The following is a 19,936-nucleotide window of genomic DNA, read 5'->3' as shown; positions in this document are numbered from 1 at the left end:
TTGTTGCAGACTTCGATTGATTTTATATTTTAGCAAATAATATCAAATATTATTTCGTTAATATAGATTATAAATTTTTTTAAGTTATTTAATTATAACAAATATTCATGTTCCAAATAAAAAAAGCTGATTAAATATATAAATATATATATAAATACCGATGCGCAAATAGTATTTTCCCTTTTCCGTTACTATAATTTCGTGAATATGATTTCTTTTTATTAACAATTAATATATTAAGACTTTTATAAAGTTCTATTTTTTAAGTTAATGAACTATAATAAATATTTATTCTGTTATTTTATTAAATATCGTGATATTGCAAATATGCGTAACCGAAAAATCCAAATTATATAAATATTGATTCACAACACGTCAAGTTCCATTTTTTATGCGTCTATCATTTTCAACTTATTTGAACCCTGGTGAAAAAATCTCAGAATTTTTTATATATTATTAATCAGAATTTTTATAGAAATTTTAACTCTTAGAATTTTTTAAACTTTTTAAACGAATTGGAACATTTTTCAGAAAAGCTCCCGATAAAATAATAATAAAACACTTCAGATCATTTTTCCTGCCAACATATATCTTTGTAGAAATTTGAATATGAAAAAATCCGCTCAATTTATTAAAAATTTTCATGCACTGAAATGTTCCAAAAATTCTCATCCAATAATTTTTAAAAATATTTGAAAAATTGTACATTATTTTTAAGAATTTTACATAAATCTAAAAAGAAATGAGAAATTCTTAGAAAATTTCAGAGAAAATATAAGTAATCTTTTCACCATCAAGCGCACATCTCGTCAGATTTCACTTCTCGACTACCACTCAAAACATTTTAAAGCTTCAAAAAAGAAATACATTAAAAAGAACGATGAAGTTCGGAGTTTCTCTCTTTATTATACTTGTCGACAATTATAAGCAATACGAGTAGGACAATCGTGTTATCCGGTATAATACGATCTAAACACACCCTGTAGGGTGGTGCATAACGCGCATAATCGGTTACAACGTGCACAAGATAATTACATAGATACAATTAGGCGTAGTTTGGTTTGTACACATCATTCGCGATCAACCATTTCGATCGCGATCGACCATTCAAACTAACGCTATATAATTCTCGTCGCCCGCCAAGTTTTGCGAGAACGAGGACGAGCTGGCCTCGTTAATTTCGATTCAAAATTAATTTGAAAAAAAAAAAAAAAAAAGAAACGAAAAAGGGCAGCAAACGTCAATTTTGCAAATATTTTTATTTCTTTCATTTTGTGCGGGATGAAAACTCAAAAATGAGTTTGGTGCGGGAATAAATTTAAATTACATTGGTAGAGAGAGCAAATCGCTCTCTCCCGAGTCTACGAATAGATAATATTTAGAGAAGTGCTTTATGCGCGAATGCCGATCACAGACACGCCTGCGTGATGCGACCGACGCTATAATATAATGTATCATAAAGTACAGTATGATTGCGCTAGCAGATCAGTACAATGCGTAAACGATCTTGTGTTATGATGAAAAAAAGATTTTAAATTATAAAAACATCGGGAGAAGCAAATGTGCCCTTCCACATATAATTTTGTGCATGCAATTTTTTCTAATAAAACTATCAAAATATTAAAACTATTTTAATTATAAACAATTAAAGATGAAGGACACCTCCACAAAGTTGAGAAAATTGCTAACAGACAGTAAGCTCCTACACTTTGATCAATTTCATGTAAATTTGGGAACTATGTTTGAACAGATTTAAAATATACTTTATCGAGGTATTTTTATTTAATATCCAACCCAGGTGGGGTAGTATCTTTAATTTTCCTTTAAAAAAATCAATAATAATATCACAAAGTTATGCTTTGTGTAAAAAAAAATATTTTTAACGCGAAAAACTTAATTGTGCTACTAGAGCTTAAAATTTCTTAATACAAAATTGTGTATGTTATATATATTATTATATATTGTATTATAAATTTTTTGCGTTAAATTTTTTTTCGTAAAGCGCAACTTTATGATATCATTACTTTTTTTAAAGAAAATTATAAAGATACTTAATAATATATTTAAAAATAAATTAAAATAAGAAACGTTAAGAAACGTTATTATGAGAAACATCAATTTTCTAGACTATCCACTCCAAAGAATTATTCTTTGTAAGATGCACATTAAATTAGAAAAATTCAGAATCACACGCATGTGGTCCAATTTGTCCACAGTTCAATACACAACAATAAGGCTGGTATTCATAGTCCATTCTTATTTCAAGACCATCTTAAGTAATGTCTTAAGATGCTAATACAGTCATTTCATTGGCTGGATGGAGTCTTAAGACTTAAATATAAGATCTGACTATAAATACCGACCTAACAGCGTATTTTTAAAGTGTTTATAATAACTTTGGTAATCTAAAACTGATTGATTCTCAAAAATAATACAAATAATCTCTGCTGGCACAATCTTACATGCTATATGATACGCATACAATTTAAAGCTACATATGTATATCCATATATTCTTTCAACTTTTCTTACTAATCTTCTCACGAGAGAAAGCGCGATTGATCGGGAACGTACATTATCGATTTATCGATCGTTCCAGGATGGTAGTCATTCAGGTATCCAGGCTCGAATCTCGACAAAAGGACCATCATCCATCACCAATCGCAAGATTGATGCGGACCACAAGTCACGCATCTCAAAAGAAAAAAAAAACAAAAAAAATTAAACTACAGAATTATAAATAAATAACGTGCTCATCCTAAAACCATTTTCTTCCGCAACTGATTGGAAAAAAAGCGATTTGCACGCGACTTACGGCACACCCGATACGCGTTTGTGTAGCATGATGTACTGCGAGAATCCGCGTACACAAAATAAAAGTGACATAAATTAATCCTACGTGTGTATTTTACGCACGCGACGCTTTGTCGTTCGCAAACAGAGGGAACGCTCCGTCGTTGGTGACGAGAGAAGAGCGACGACGCAGGGCGTCTTCAGATTGACCGATCTCGAAGAGCGGACATGCACTTCACCATATTCTACGTGATGAAATAAATACTAATATCGGTTAGTCAATCGTGGAATATTCGTCAATTTAGCGTGACGGTATTAGATGTGACGGAGCCGCCGAGCAACCTTACTGCCGTCCGTCATTATTCTCAGCTACGTGTATACATACTGCTTTACGGTTTTTCTTATTCACATTTTATTTACTTAAATCAAGAAATGCACAATCTCAAACTAATGCAATCTTAACGTCCGACTCATAAACACATATGTGCGACCCGAGGATTTGGACAATCTGACAATTTGGACGACTCGAGAAAATCTCAGGGACTTAATGAAAAGAAGCGACGAAACGTGCAAGTTTAATCCACCGGAAGTTGACAATATACTTTTAAGCAATATATGTACAGGATAAAAATACAATAGAATGCTCTATTTCGTAGCTCTGCAGCCTAACAAAGCCAGATGGAAATTATCCTTATCTCTATCGTACGAGTACCTAAGTTATGACAAAATATCCGATCGTTAATAAAACTAAAACTTCGCAGCTATGCAATAAACTATGTATCTTACAGATGCTGCAACTTCCGGGGGATTGGCAGGAACAAATTCGCGTTGCATGATCTCCCTGATCTCGTAAAATTTACGTGACAAACTATTGCTGATGATCCGTACTTTCATCGCGCCAATTTAGCGCCAAATAAGGATGTCTGACACCCTGACTTTATTTAAGAGAAGAATATCTTTGATTAGATCCGGACAGCCATACTACATATCAACGATATACACGGTGAAATACAGCAAAATCCAATTATTCAGTACTAACATTATCAATTAAGTACCAATGAGCGCGCCGAAATCGGCGACGGCGCTCCTGGTTTACACGCGAATTATTTCGACTAAAGTCGCGCCGACAGCTTCGATTAGCTAACTCCAAAAATTATATTTCCACCTTTCAATGTAATTGTAAACAAAGAAAGAGAACTTATATAAATAGTTAGCGCTACAGCCTGATTTATATGCAGTGTTCCCTTTAAATTGGTATGTTTTTCAATATATGTGAAATCACTTACTTTTTATTTTTTAATCACTTTTCTACAAAAATTAGACAATAAAATAGCATTCTTTAATTTGGAATGCTATTAAATTAGCTTGTTCATTGAAAACAGCGTTGTTGTTATTGACTATCGTTAGCATTCATGTAAAAAATTTGTTAACGAAGAGAACATCGTATAAATCAAGCTCAATCGATGTAGTCGGCGCTAAATGGCGAGCAAGCTGCTTTCGCTTGCCGAACAAAGCCGTTGGTAGCTCCAGATCAATCTCGCATGATGTTCAAACATTGAAGCGCGTTTCCGAGCCGTCAGCGAGCATCAAGGTGACTGTGCGATTGTTGATCCAAATCAGCCGTGCTAAGCGCATAGGGTTCAATCGGGCCACGTCGTTGATGGGCGCGGTACTGTAAGACTTCACGCAGCGAGTCTGCGAGTTGCCCAGGCCGAACATGCCGCTACTGGTTTGCTGGAAAATCGCGAAATAACGTCACGCATCATTTTTAAGATAAACCAGAAGAACAAATATTATTAGAATCTTTATATCTATATATTGTACAATAGATTGGTAGGAGCTAAGGCAACATTAGCGTAAATATTGATAAGAATTAGACATTGTGAGATTTTGCACGCCTACCTGCCAGAAACATAGTTTATTCTCGGAACAAGAATAACTGACGAGGAATTTCCCTTCCGGTGAAAACGCCAGCGCGGTAACCGGCGCTGAATGAGCCGAGACGGTTTGACACTTGACGTTACCTCGCAGTTCGTATAATGCCAGCTGACCACCGCGACCACCAACCGCTATCCTGCGTGTTGCTGGACAATGACTGACCTGTAAATAAGAAAATTTAAAAAAATTACTTGTGCAAGCACATCTATACTACATAAAATATACATCAAAATATCGAAAGAATGTTTTATACAACTCGACAAAATTTTGATAAATGATAAAAGTTTAATCATTAAATTATAACTTGGATTAGCAAAATTAAATCATAATAAATAGTTATAATTCATTCATAAAAAATCCTAATTATGTGTGGCTTACTTGATTAAATCTACACACTGCTGGAAATACTTCGTTCAAAGGCTTCATTTTCAGATGACCTGGATCAAGACAATGTAGAATAATGTCCATGACCTACAAACGTAATTAATTACATAAAAATTAATAAAAAAAATACAGATATATTATTGTTGTAAATATACAAAACGTGTTGCGTATGTTGAATTTTCTTTTTTTTCCCTTATAATTAGCTTTGTTCTTAAAACAAAACTAGATTGATACCTCCACGAGAAGATCGCTCATCTCACTCTGCATCTTGTCAATTAATTGTTCGACAATCCTGAGGATCTCTGGCTTTGCCCTGGTCAAGACACTCGCACCCAGATTGACGTTTAAGGTCTGGGCATTCTGTTGGAGAGTGTTAAACCTGGCTACTTCGCGAGCCATCGTGGTGATAAAAGCAGCTGGCCTAGCGGTAGCGATCAGCGTTAAAGCATGACGTGCCGTGCGGCAAGTGTCGGCTTGCGGCGTGAGAGGAAGGCCGTATGTCAGACTCGGTACTAACTTGTCCGCATCGCAACACATTTCCAATAGGCCTAACAGAACCTAAGAAAAACAGCATTAAAAATATTAAATAATTAATTTTACATATACATTCATATGTAATATATAATAAACATAAAACGATATTTTATATTTAATAGATATATTCCTTTTTTTATATGTAAACGTTAGTGTCTGTTCGATTTAGCGACAATAGTAATATAATCACGTTTTATTATCATCATTATCTTATTAAAATTTATTTGAGCATACATTTAAATATAAAAATATTAAAATATCACAATAAATTATTTACCTTGGATACATCGAGATACGGTTCCCACACGGTGAATCCTCTGCCAATAAGATCAATTGCGGCTCTTCGTAATGCTGTGTGCAACGGTAACTTCGGAGAATGAGGCGCATGTAATAAATGAGTGAGCGCCATGCTGGTATGTCTGGCAAGATTGTTATTTCCTATGCCAAAACCTTCCACAATCGAGCTCTTCCGTCTTTGCTCGTTATCCCTTCTTTGGTTTGTAGTAGTTACATCCTGACCAAATTCAGCTCCTATTACGCCCAGCAACACCACCGCCGTGGTTTGCTTTCGCTTCAATTCCGCCACGCTTGATGGCTTCCTAGCTATACTCAGCTCTATCAAGGAAATTTACAAACTGTAATAGTTATTTTTAATTCATTTTGTGCATATATATTTTCATTATATCTATTTTTCTTACTATTTAGTTTAGAAGAAAACCTTCTCTAATGGGCTCACCTTCCGCTAATTCCTCTTCTTCATCTTCTTCCTCTGGTTGCGATTCGGACGGTGGCACCGGACTTCCGGCTGCCGGCGAAGTCATCTGGCTCTGCGGTTGCGGCGCAATCGGCTCCTGAGTGCTATACATTGGCAAATACTGCGACCAGTTATCGACAAGCGCTTTGCGGCCCTTTGAGCCCATCCTGCCTAACTCAGCAAGAAGCAAAGCTTGCGCTGCTTCTCGAATCTAGAATACATCAAAGTGCGATGTACTTCAAAAATAAGGTAAACAACAATTATATGATTTCCAATAACTCAATAATTTATATATTAAGAATAGTTAGCTCTAAAACTGAGAATTTCTTCAATGATTTAACACACAAACCTCCACACATTGATGTTGCCACCTTCGTGCCATCATCTCTACTTGCGGCCGCTTGAAGGTCTTTGCACCACCCTGAGCCGCAACTTTATCAGGCAACAATACGCAATGCAAGGTAGCCAGGAGAGACCAACCCTGCTTGATCTGCGCTTGTTGTACCGTGTATATTTCCTCATTTTCCTCTTCTGTCTTATTCCAATTTACTGCACTTCTATTGCCCGGCCTATTCATAAAAATTTACTTTCCAGATAATACTTTATTTCATGTTTTTGTATATTATATATTCAGATTTAAATTTCTTTGTTAAACATACTATACGACTATATTACAATAATACAATAATACAATTAGAAGTAACTAATGACAATCTAGTATTATTGGTTGTATTGTAATTTAATTATTTTGCGTTAAGTTAATTCACCTATGCATCTTACGGTTTCGCTCTTGCTCAGGTACAAAAGTTGCATTGTTCATCGACATTAAAGTATTCGATAAAGCGACTACTGCCAGTAAATGATTACTCGTTAAGGTTGTCGATAATTCCCAGTGTGCTCTCGCCGTGAACGCTCTAGTGAGTCTCTCTTGCCTAACTAGCTCAGCGGGCAAACGTTGCTCCAATTGAGTTGCAGGTTCACCGACTGGCTCGAGCTGCGTTTGCCAAGTTGGTAATAACAGCGACATGTAACCTGCAATATATACAATCTTTTTTTATTTGACATTAAAAATATAAAAATTCTTTCAATACTATGCTATTTTAAATATAAAAATATATTTTATATTAGACAAAAAAAACTATTTGTATATATAATTTAAATGGATCCTAAGACATAAGATCTTTCATAAATGTGTTTTAATCATGACTACATGTAAGTTTTAGCAGAGAATTTATTTTTGAATAACATACATTATAACTTTATATTGAAACATACCTCCCTTGGATAGCACTCCAAAAGAGATAGGAACCATAGGCCGCAATAAACCTAACTTTCCCTCGCAAACTCTGTCCAAGTCTGGATCCATGCCCCAGGCATGCAGAAGGCTCAAAAGCAGCTGCGCTACTTCCATCGTCGCATTTGGCTCGCTAAACGCACCGTTTCGTTTCAAATTGTTCTTTGCCGTGTCACTGTTATTCCAACTGTCGCCTGCAAAAAGTCGAATAGACATAAGTATTGCAATGATTCTTGAATAATACTCGGCAAAACAGCAAGAACAGCTATGGTATAACGCAACTGAAAAAACAAGACTTTAACAAAAGAATAAATACATAAACATATTAGCAAAATCCATCAAATAAATCCATCAAAATAAAATTCCTAAAAGGTATTCACTAGTATCAAACTGCATGATTAAAAACACGCATACACACACACGCGCGCGCGTCCTCGCGCGCATAATAATAATAATAGTTAATATATGATCCACGAACGGACACATTATAAACATAATCAGTTACTAAATTAATGAGAAGCAAATGGTAATTCTATGAAAACACATATTAAATTTTACTTAAAGGCTTTCACACACACAAGCGTGCATATCAATAAAGTTAAAGCTATCTTAGTAGTAATGATATCCATCTCCATGTTTGATGACGTCCGACTTGGTGTTTAGAAACCTAATGGAATTGTTAAGAATATAATGTAGACATGGTGAGGATAAAACCATTTAGTGCTCTGAAGAAACTAACTACGATTTCTATCTATTGATACACGAGAATCATAAAGTGTAAGTGGGCACTCTAAAATACAACATTAATTCGTGCGAGACACGCTGTAACCGTGAACTATAAAAACTTGTCATTGTCAAAGATACATTGTCTAACCTTTGCCGTCAAATGTCGACGGCTTGAGGCCGACGCTTTCCGCTTTGGCCTGTAATTTAGTATGCACATTCTCTGCACCCTCCTTCATCTTAGCCAATATACCTACAGAAAGAAATCTATCTTTAGATAGCACAATAATCGAAGAGAAACCGCAAGAAAACGTCTACCACAAATGATTGAACTGAAGAAGTCTATAAAGAAACATTAATCCTACTGCAATCTACTTAAAATAGAAATAAGAAATCTTTGAGGATTGAATTAAATTATATTTGAATTATATTAAGATTATTCAAAATTTTACAGTTACAAAAATTTGTGAATTAGGGACTTTAAAAGATTCAATGATATGAAAAACAAAAACTTGAAAGATACTATAATAAAAGAATATAAAAGCTGAACTAAAACATGATTATTGAATAGAAAAAGTTGACAGAAAAGAGATAAAACTCGACATGACCCGCGCAAACCTATAAAAACATATTTTGCAAATAAAATATAAAATGCACGTCAAACAATTTCTTTCGATTCGAGCAATCACAAATCAAATCAAAATTTGTGACAAAGAAGGACAACAATATCATGTGTTATATGTGTCAATTAACAAGATACGCAAATAAAGCATTAATAAAATATTTTCAGAATTCTAAAAAAGAAAGATTATGAGAATATTGATATTTTCTTGTGAAGCTTGTAACAAATATTAATATATAGGGATTTTAGTAATCCAAATAATTTTATACGTAAACGAAATACATGAATAAACAGAATTGCGAAACAAGTAACAATAATAAAACACGATACCGTGACGATCCTTCTCCTTCAATATTCGCTCAACATCACCCGCCTTATCCTTGACGCGACCGAAAAAGTCTACAAAGGGATACATTAATAGAGATAGCTGCAATGCTTATTCTTAAACGGATAGAACTGCGAAAAAACGTGGTTCTTATCTACAATAGTTATATTTTAAAATGCAACATTTTATCATAATATAATTTGGAATAACATGAAAAGATCCTTACCAACAATTTTCTTGTGCGCATCGGGACTGGCGGACTGAGTGAGTGCTGCAACTTTCTGATATTCGGCGGCGGAAATAAGTCCTTGCGCCTCTAAGGAACCGGGTGACATGGCACCATACTCGTCGCTAAGTAATTGTACTGCAGCGGAAAAACAAATTAAATTATTATCGTAATTATCGTATCATGTCATAACACAAATTATATAATGCAAAATTAAGACTTTCGTAATTTTTTACGTAATTTTCATACATAAAAATTTAATTTTTTCATAGAAAATATTAAAGTTTTACGAAGATTTCATACCTATCAGCGCTTCTATGTCGAAAAATAGGATATGACTCTCTGGATCCTTCGGGTTACTTCTGAATCCTTGGATCATCAACGGCGAACCTTTGGCTTTTATCTGATTGCCGTGGTCGGGACCATGCCCACCGTGAAGCTGTTGCAATTGATGCAGCCCTCTTTGCGTCGCGTGTCTGATCGCCGACAGGTTCCGATGGCGCAAACCTCTGAGAAGTAAAAATTGGACGGACTGTAACGGAGAACGTTATCCCGGATAATTTACTACGCTAAGGAACACGCAAGATTCTCACCATCCGTGCTGCAAGATTTCATTTACCTAAAGAAATGCACGGCAGGATTAGCAAGTCCTAGCTCACCGCCGGCGGCAGATCCACCGGCTGCTGCTATAGTGTTCTCGTCGCAAGCGTAGAGCACCTCTTCCGCGATAATACCTAGAAGAAGAAGAAGTGATTCGCTGTTCTCATAAATTCTACACGCAATTTAAGAAATGTAGTGACATAAGGCAGAGAGCATAATAAATATCTCCGAGACTCTGAAAAAGTAAAAATTTAAAAAGTCCTAAGAAATTGAAAGATTAGGAAAATACGAATAATACTCGGGAGACTGAAACAACGTGAAGCAAACAAACCGTGCAGTACGCGATCCAAGTGACCAGTTTCCATTTGCCAAACGTACACGGCACCGTCCGAACATCCGACTATCATAAAATCATCCAGTGGTCTCCATTTGATGGTCACAACTGGGAAAAGGTGTCGCGAGGCAAGCACGACGCATTTTCTCTCCGCTAACGAGAGCAGTGTAACACTGTGGTCCGATGCGACACTGCAAACGCACTTCTGTATCCTAGGCTGCAAATACAAATATATTAAATCTTAATCAATTTTTAACAATATTTTTCATGGATTAAGACTCGACTAAAGTGCTTAGAAATTAATCGTCATTCTTATTGTACAAATTCTTATAATGAAAATAGTCATACACTGCAATTATCGGGCGGCACCATCAATTGCGTGATTTCACCGGCATGAACGCAAAACCGATGGATCAATGTGCCGGCGTATAAATCCCAGAGACAGACAGCGAAGTCCACGGAACCGGAAACGAGATGGGTACGATCGTAACGAGGTGCCGCGCCGTGAGGATAAAGCAGACAATTTACTCGTCCTGAGTGGCCCAACAAAATTTGATGCGGTGGCCAATCTGAACGTATGTAAAGAAAAAATAAAAATTTAAATCGTAAAAAATTCTGATATTGATTTAAAGTGAGTTATAAAGTATGAAGTTATTACATTTTACATCATCTAATTGTACTTTTAATTAGTTTTACATCGTGTCGACTTATTGATTTAGTATTTTTACACAAGTATATAACTTGGAGAGATGCACATCCATTATCAGTACTTCAAATATACAGATTTTATAGAGAAATAATAAAAATATGATGATACCATCGTATTGCTGATGATTGCCGTGGAGTAGTTGAAGCATTACGGTTTGTGTCGCCGGCACGATTATGATGCTACCATCCTCACGACCGACGACTAGTCGACTCTGTTGCGGCAAATATATGCAAGCGGTGAGCTTAATGCCGTGGCCATCGCCGGTGTCCAACTGATCGAGTATCCCTACAGGAGGCGGCTTCATCGCGTCCCAGGCAGCGGTGAGACTCGTCTTCACGGTCGGCGACAATCCCGGTGGTGACGACACGTCGTTCTGACAGATCTGAGCAAGCTCCTGCGTCGTCACGTCTGGCACTGTCCAGAGAATAACGACGCCCTCGCTGTCCCCGCGTAACAGATACTTTAGGGTCTTGTTCTGACGCTGCACGGTGACCAGTCGCATAGCCGGCGGACAGGAAAGAGGCTGAAACACGGGAGACGAAAATCCGCGAATGTTGGAAGACATGTAAATAACATTCGGGAATTAGAGGAAACCAAGAAATAAAGGATCAAAAAATTCAAGGAATTGGAAACTTTAGGAATAGAGTTTCCTTGGACTAGCTTAGAATCGAAGATTTTTAAGACGAAAGAAGTCTTATGTAGGAATAAAATATTTAGAGTCAAGAATTCGAAGAGTTGAACATAGAACAATTAAAAGATATCTCTGTAATAAGATTATCAAGATAGGAATATTTCCCTTGTTATCGCTGTACAATAAAAAAATATTTCTCACCTTATCTCCAGGTTGCGTTAATGTACAGTACAGATATGGCTGATCGTACTCCGCACCGGCGGTGTGAAAGTTCTTGTTATCCGCAACGCTACTGCATACCGTGGAAAAAAATTCGTGATTAGTGATTATTTTTATGTAAAATAAAGATTTAAACACACTATTCATGGACATTGTTTTCCACTAAAGAAAATATCGCAAAATATAACACAGACATGAAAATCTTTGAACATTGAATATGCACATTCAAGAAAACTGTGTCCAAGAATAGTCCAACTATTTTTACACATTGCATAAGCTTCATATTGCGTCGAATTGCTTCCAGTATGCGTGTTTATTTGCCGACTATGTTTACTAGCAAGCAAACGCTGCGAGTAAACGTCTTTTCGAAGCAATAGCATTTTCAGAACATTATAAACGATACACAAAGGTAGAAGTCTGTAGAAGATTTGATGTCAAGACTTAGACAAATTTTATTAATTACAATTAGAATAGTCAAAATTATCCTTATGCTAGAAAGAAAGAAAAAATTACGGACTTTAAAATACGACAAATATTTCGTACCTATTATTTTCGAACTAAAACATAGCACTGATTTTTCTTTTAATATTGAAATATTCTGCCCTTGGGAAAACTTTTTTTCCAATGAATTACCTTTGAGTCACGTCTGTTACTTTAATAATAATCGCACAGTTAATAATAACAGTGCAAAGCAACTTAAAGCAAACAGAATGTGAGAACATAAGTAATGAAATATGGCAATACGTAATTCTTCCTCGCATTTACCTTCTTTCGCGTATCTTTACATTTTCACCTCGTTCTATTTTATCTGTTTAGACTGCGATTAAGAATTGTCAATGATTATGATGGATTGAATATACGCGATTGAAATACCGCAGGATGTATATAAATGTATACATACGAGCTCTTGTACGTAAACGCCAATAAAAATTCCTGACGTTAAAAATATAAGAGAAAATGAGGAAAATGAAAGTACCATCGTATGTTTGGATGCTCACTGATAATGCGCGTAATTCGCAATATAATAAAATTCGTTTGAATAAAATATGGAATTTGATGCATTCGCATAGTGACATCAATACGAATTACGAATCCACGCTGCTGAGTTTATCATATCACCCTGTACCAAAAATGAGTAAAAGCGAATTATCGTGTTTACGAACACAAGAGAAAGGTGAAGAAGAATGACATGACAAAACGAATAAACGTAAAGAGACGAAGAGAAAAATAAAGATTAGAAGAGAGAGCAGTATGGAGAATATGTACAAGTGATAATGCGGGTTACCTGCTGAGAGCCTTGCCCTTCAGCTTGCTAGAAGAACACCAGATCCCGCGTAGAATGCAGTAGATGTGAATAATATGAAAAAGACATTACCGTAAGATGGATCATTGTGTTAATTGTTAATTCATGTGCATGTACGAAAGTTGTGTTCTGGGACTGTACTACGCTCAGCCGAACGCTGAACCACTTCCCGAATGCCGCAAAGTTCCCCCCCAAAAAAGGGAAGTCCCCCCTTCATAATTAGTTTCACATAAAAAAATAAAATATGACAGACGAATTTTATTTAATTAACCATTTTAACTATCGTGTTCAAGTTTGATCATTGTTCTATTAATATTTCTATTAACCATACTTGCCTGATATCAACTGCTGTTAATAATTACATTCGAGGTATTTTTATTCATATATCTCGAATGAAAATCGAATGGAATAACTATGTGTGAAGGCAAAGAATAGGTTACTTCTTAATTCATGAAATCGAGTTGTTATAATGTAGCGTATTTTAGTAAACGATAACGTGACTCCGGATATGTAGGCGCATGATAAATGATTACAAACAAGATAAAAAATAAAATATTGAATGTGTGCATTGCCAGCAAGTGCTTCTACAGCATTCTCAGCCCTATAATTGAAAACTTGGAGAACTCATTTCCGAGTTAATGCGCCTGACAATTAAGCTAGAAATTCAGAACAATTTTAGCGTTACTTTTTCAATGTCACATGTTATTTACATATATAATTAAAATATTAAAGATTAAAGAGTAAAATATTAAAGATTAAAACAACAGCTGTGAAACATCTGTGAAATCATTTCCCAAAGATGTGTCACGTAAATTGCGATTAAGTTTAGCTATTTAGCTATTTAAATCGTTATTTCAGCATTTGTTAATCGTTATAAACTGCTTTACAAAGTCAATAAAAAGTGCGCTTTTAGTAACCATAACCATGCTACTAAACTATTAATATAACTCTTTCCTCACACAAAAATATATTGTTAGAAATTATTTGCAAAAGAATTTTAATACTTATATAAACGCGAGAATAAACTACCTGTCAAGTTGTACCAGAATCCTAGAAGCAATAAAGGGATATGTGCTAATCAATAAGATTCAACATTCGAGTATCTCGATCGAATTGTTACGGGCGTAATGTCACTCATTCGCAAATATTATTTTCTAGAATATTTCTAGAATATACTCGACAATCGTGACGTTCACCGAAGAAATTATCGTACGTTGCGTTAAAGAGGTACGTACTTCGCTGGAAGTTTATATAAATATCCGTGACCTTCGTCGCTCCACAGAATGACCCTATCAGCGGACAAGAAATCGCCTGCCATCCAACGCTCGCCACGTGGGGCCGTAATGGAGCAAAGAACCGAGAAATCGCCGGCATCAAATATCTATAAAATTATTCCAATATATATTAATTATGATATAAATATAGCTTTTGACTACACATGTAATTAATATAAAAAACGCATCTTAATGCCAAAATTTTATTCTTAAAAGTATTTAATATGACATTTCTGCAATACAAATTCTCCAATCACATATAGCGATAAGGATAACGGTAATTACCTGCCAATACTTGGAGCATACAATCAGCACTGTTCTCTGATTGTAGGGGCAGCAAGTCATCGCGAGCGCGTTCAAGCAGCGGATCTGTTTGCTCTCGTGCTCGTACAGAGGCTCGCTGTTACGATTCTCGTGTCCCAAAAGCGTCCACACCTTCACCGTGCCCGTCGTCGTCAGAGCCAGCACGACGTCGTCTTTAAACGAATGGAAGCGCCTGTTGCGCGTTAAGTAAATCTAGGAGAGCGTTTTAGCATTTTTAAGCAATAGAATTTCGTTAGGATCACTAAAACAGTTCGCTGTTTGCTATGAAAAAACTTGCTAGCTTCAACGAGAGAATCGATATAATTAATTTACAAATATAAATATTTATGTCAGATATCGAATAAAGCGGCTAAAGGTAGTGTTACAGGTGATTAAAGGTAGCGTTGTTATTCTAATAGGTACAATATGATCCTCGTGAAGCGGTAATATAATTCTGTATGCGTATAGTATTACGTGCATGCCAGATGTTTCGGTGGAGTAGAAAGCAATAACGTATTGAATTACAGCAAAATCATGCTTAATTTCAGTTATGCAGAAACTATGTGTGTACTTAATTTATTTGACTAAGCAGAATCCAAGAATTATATTAATTAAAAAACAATTAATGTGTATAGTTGCGTCCAACAGGTACTGATAATATATTTGCGTTTTCCGCAATAATGTAATAAATTTGTCTGTCCTGTTTTCAATATTACTTTAAGACCTTCGTTTGCAATTAGTCTGGTTTTACAAATATAAGTTTTATACTAGTTTTTCTGACATATACAATGTGTATACAATCTCCACGTATACAATGTGTAAAAAAAATACAAGCCATAAATTAGCACTCTGGCGTAACTGCCATAAATAGCGATATAAAAATTAGAAATTAATTTTTAAAAAATCGGTAAACATTTAAAGCTATAAACACTGGCGTTTCCTCCAAAACACTCTTGCAAATTAAAATTATAAATTACAAAATAGAAAAAAGAATTTAAAAAAAAACATTCTCTAATTATTAGATCACATTTTTTAGTCAATGTCATATTTTGGAGAAGTAATCAATATAGTTTGAACATTAACATACTTTTAATTACAACAATAATACGAGATTAAATTTAGCAGTAACAGAGCGTGCAATTGTTGCCGCGTGTAAATATGTACACATACATTATAATATATATATTATATATATTTATATATACTTACGAATAGAGATAGAAACATAGTTACCAGGTGAAAGTGTCATGAAAGTGTAATGAAATGCGATGTGTATATAGATATAAATGACATGTCATTCATATATGTGAGTAACAGGATAGATATATGAATATTGTTACTTAATATCAAAAGAAAAAGAAGTGAGACGAATTGTTAGTAATGATTAGATTGTTCAAGTGACGATGTGCGGAGAAGAGATGTGTGAACCACAATTAGATAAAAGAAAATAAAATAAACAAGAAAAGTGATACAGCCTCGACTGCCAGCGCACTAGCGCTGACTTGTCTCCAGTTTCATTAACATGCTGCAACAATGTAACTGTTATTATAAGGTATCAGTCTAAAAATATTAGATATACATATAAAACTGCTACTATCAAACTAGATACAATATAAATGACTTTACTCGCAAAACCGAGTAATAGGTCATCGAAAGATAATAGCTCGAAATATTCATCGACAATCCCTGTTTGTATCCAAAGCATAAAGCTTCTTCAGGTTAATTGCCTAAAAAAAAAGTAAAGTAGCAGAGTATAAAATTTAAGATACAAAAGAAACGTCTGTACAAGTGCCTCAGATACCGTTAGTTACTTTTAAGTAATTATACTAGGTACAATCATTAATTATTATAAATAATCATTATTATCATCCAACTTAACTTCACCCGAATGAGACACAAAAATAACCGAAAAGAAGAAATTTTACCGCTAATACCCTCAAGTTCTTTATTTAAAAAGAAACAAATATAGAAGATAATGAAACACCAAAAGATACTGTGTTTCGCGCATTGCTAAATTTTTATTTATGCAAAAGAATATCGAACGCCGTCTGTTATATAAGAATCATTGAAGAATAGAGGAGAAACAGTTTTAGACAGCAATAGATGCGAGATTCAAACCGAATTATTGCGTTAAACTTTCGATAATAAATCACGAAAAGCCATATTGCGATTCACCTTTTGTACAGTATCTGTTGGCAGTGAAACTGAATAGAAGGTAGTTGTTCATGGTATAAAGCGTAGGTGTGATGGAGTGTAACTAACTTGTATGCACGTAGAACCGACCTTTCCGTTTGGCCGGCCGCAAAACGTGCAAGGCGCTAATCCAGTCTGGATTGACGCTGGAGCTTAGGGTGAACAGTACTTCCAAGCTGAACGGGTCCATCACCAAAACCTCGGGATAGTATCTGAAATACACAAAAAAAGACTTGCATTCATATGTATCCTCGATGAAATTCGATACTACTGTGTGACGTATATGGATAATGCTATTTCTACCCAGAGCAGAACAGTCTGACGTCCTCTCCACCCGCAGAAACGTAGGGCAACATTTGCGTGTGGACGCTGTTAAGCTTCACCGTTTCGCGACACTTTCCATCGACTAGATCCCAGGTGCACATCTCCCCGCTCTCGCTGCTGCTGACGATGAAATTCTGCTCCATCACGACGCTGGCTCGACTGAGACACATTATCGGGGCGGTATGTCCAACCAGCAAGCATCTCGGAGTCATCTACATTGGAAACCACGGCCGTAGCGTAAATCGATAATGAATAAAGGATCCGCAAGCGTTCTGTATATACCTTTAAGGTCTCCGGATCCACCTGCCACAGACATATCTGCCCGTCGTAACATCCTGTCACCAGTGTCTTTTGATCCCGAGACAAGTAGACGCAGGAAATACAATGGGTTGGCGCTATGCGTCCCCACAGCACTATGGGCACCACTAAGCTGGTGCCTGCCGTCATCTTGGCAGACAATCTGAAAACAATTATCATAATGCAACAAACAAAATCTCGATACACTTTTCTTACTGTTGTTCAGCGCTCACGTTTCTTTTATTGATCAAAGTAGACTTTAAAACAACCTAGATCTAGAAAAGTAAAATGCACAGTTGCAAAGAAAAGAAATAAATATCGGAGCAATTGTTTCGAAGCGAACACTGTCAATCACATATCTCTGCACTGCCAATCAGAAAAATGTCCAAAGCACGAAAGATAATTGTCAGCAATTGAATTACATTCCGGGAAACTGAAATATACAATATCGCTTGATGTGTTATCATTGGTATCGAGCGGGAGATAACCGCGCAGTAAAATAACAAACTAAATAATCACAACTCGCTGACGTCAAACGCGCACGAAACCGGCGAAGTGGATCTACGGGGAGGCGTGTCGAGCCCGACGAGCACGTCAGGTCCGCGAAATTTATTAGGCACTCGCGAGAGGGGCAACGATTGAGAGCAATTAGAGGCGTCTGCTACATCACGTTGGCAAAATGTCACGGTAGCTTTCCAGCAAGCGACACAAGTCGACACAGGTATCGTTTTGTCTTTGTTACTCGTTGCCAAAAAAGAAAGATAGAACGACGTTTGTGTCGGCTTGTGTCACTTGCTGGAAAGCTCCCACAGACGATCAAGGCTACGAGGCGCCGCTCGCGCTGCTCCAGCGTACATACGTCCACCTTCCGGGCGCGCTGACAAGGGTCGCGCGAACACGTAACCCGCCGCGGCGCCGGAAATAATTACCGCGATTCGACGAAGCACCGCTGACAATCGGCCGGGACGTCGCAGTTGGCGATACCTGCCGAAAATCGCCCGGATCCGCAATTCTCACAGCACTTCCGCGACCATCGCTGTCTCGCCTGCCGTCGCCGTGAACGGTATTGGACAGTGCGGTCGAGATCGAGACAGCGATCAGCTGTTCCGCCGCAAAAGTCCCTAAAAATTGGCGCGCGCGCCTGAGCCCGGAGGCCGGACGAGTTTCCAACTTGCCGGATGTATCTATGGGCGCGTTCAAGCCGCTCAGTAGCAGTCGAACGTGATTGGCTCTTACTTTTAGAACCAACTAATCAACGTAGAGTGTTGATAAGACGAACTCAACAGTTGTGTCTGCTGAACGCGGCCTATAAAAAAGAAGAAAGAGGATGTGACGTCATTGTTCCGCCACGGAGAGGCCTTCGAGGATTTTATTTCGAGCACCAATCAGAAGCTTTTTCGTTCACAACACTCTCGTGAGCATCATTCGTCCTTGTTTAACATTTGACAAACAGCAAGAAAGATGAAATAAGCGTTGCGATCGTAAATGGAATCGTTCATCAGTGTGACGCCAAAATGAATAAAAGAGGTTATAAGATTTGCAGCGTTCAAAACTGCCAAAATAAAAGCATAAATGCAAATTATCGTTTCTTTCGTTTCCCTAAGGATGGCGAAAGGTTTGTATATGTTACAGGACAATTTCTTCCGTCTAATTTTCTTTAAATCATAATACAAAAGTTTAATAATTTTAGGTCAAGACAGTGGGCAATTGCGTGTCGTCGCGAGGATCTTTTGAAAAAGACACCGGAACACATATATTCCACCTATAGAGTTTGCAGCGACCACTTTGAGGACCGAATGTATTCAAATGATTTGAAAAACCGTTTACTTCCTTCGGCTAAACCAACTCTCAATTTGGGTGAAAACTTAGAAAATGATCGGAATAATGTTGTAAGTAAAAAAATGGTCAATTAAAAAATAAGTAAAAAAAAATCGAGTTAATAATATATGCTGCAGCTTATATGAAGTTAATTCATTTTTTTTCCGCTCTGGAATTGAATCTCTACAAGAGATACAATACAGCAATGCTAGATTGAGACTGAAATGTGAAATACGATTAAGTTCAAATTTATCGTGAATGGTGTTTGTCAGACACTAATGGGAAGAAAACTGAATTGAATTTATTTATTTATAGTTTTAAGGCTGTTGCAGCCATTGT

At 36.4% G+C, this 19,936-nt stretch overlaps 1 protein-coding gene across 5 annotated transcripts; it reads right to left on the bottom strand.

Moving 5' to 3' along the window:
* Positions 1–886: 886 nt before the first annotated feature.
* Rbcn-3b (WD repeat-containing protein Rbcn-3B) lies at positions 887–18,868 on the bottom strand. 5 transcript variants are annotated; one of them, XM_077416207.1, is made up of 26 exons: positions 18,709–18,868; positions 17,765–17,942; positions 17,462–17,694; positions 17,228–17,370; positions 14,948–15,138; positions 14,624–14,769; positions 14,418–14,438; positions 13,371–13,397; positions 12,068–12,158; positions 11,344–11,758; positions 10,875–11,095; positions 10,524–10,743; positions 10,212–10,326; positions 9,896–10,101; positions 9,593–9,730; positions 9,372–9,440; positions 8,571–8,672; positions 7,678–7,890; positions 7,170–7,434; positions 6,752–6,971; positions 6,385–6,613; positions 5,926–6,263; positions 5,349–5,672; positions 5,109–5,201; positions 4,695–4,892; positions 887–4,526 (listed from the first exon to the last, which is right to left on the bottom strand). In XM_077416207.1, exons 2-26 carry the CDS (start codon positions 17,927–17,929, stop codon positions 4,341–4,343), a joined length of 4,569 nt encoding a protein of 1,522 aa, XP_077272333.1. In that variant the 5' UTR covers positions 17,930–17,942; positions 18,709–18,868; the 3' UTR covers positions 887–4,340. The 5 variants fall into 5 exon arrangements, with proteins under 5 accessions (XP_077272333.1, XP_077272335.1, XP_077272334.1 ...); XM_077416209.1 differs by having other exon boundaries at positions 17,249–17,370; XM_077416208.1 differs by lacking the exon at positions 18,709–18,868 and adding an exon at positions 18,013–18,029.
* Between the last annotated feature and the right edge of the window lie 1,068 nt (positions 18,869–19,936).

Source organism: Temnothorax americanus, unplaced genomic scaffold, assembly GCF_048541705.1.
Source record: "Temnothorax americanus isolate GAGA-0224 unplaced genomic scaffold, ASM4854170v1 Scaffold42, whole genome shotgun sequence".
NCBI lineage: Eukaryota > Metazoa > Arthropoda > Insecta > Hymenoptera > Formicidae > Temnothorax > Temnothorax americanus.
The sequence above is the reverse complement of the archived record's forward strand: the minus strand, read 5'-3'. Positions and strand labels throughout refer to the sequence as shown.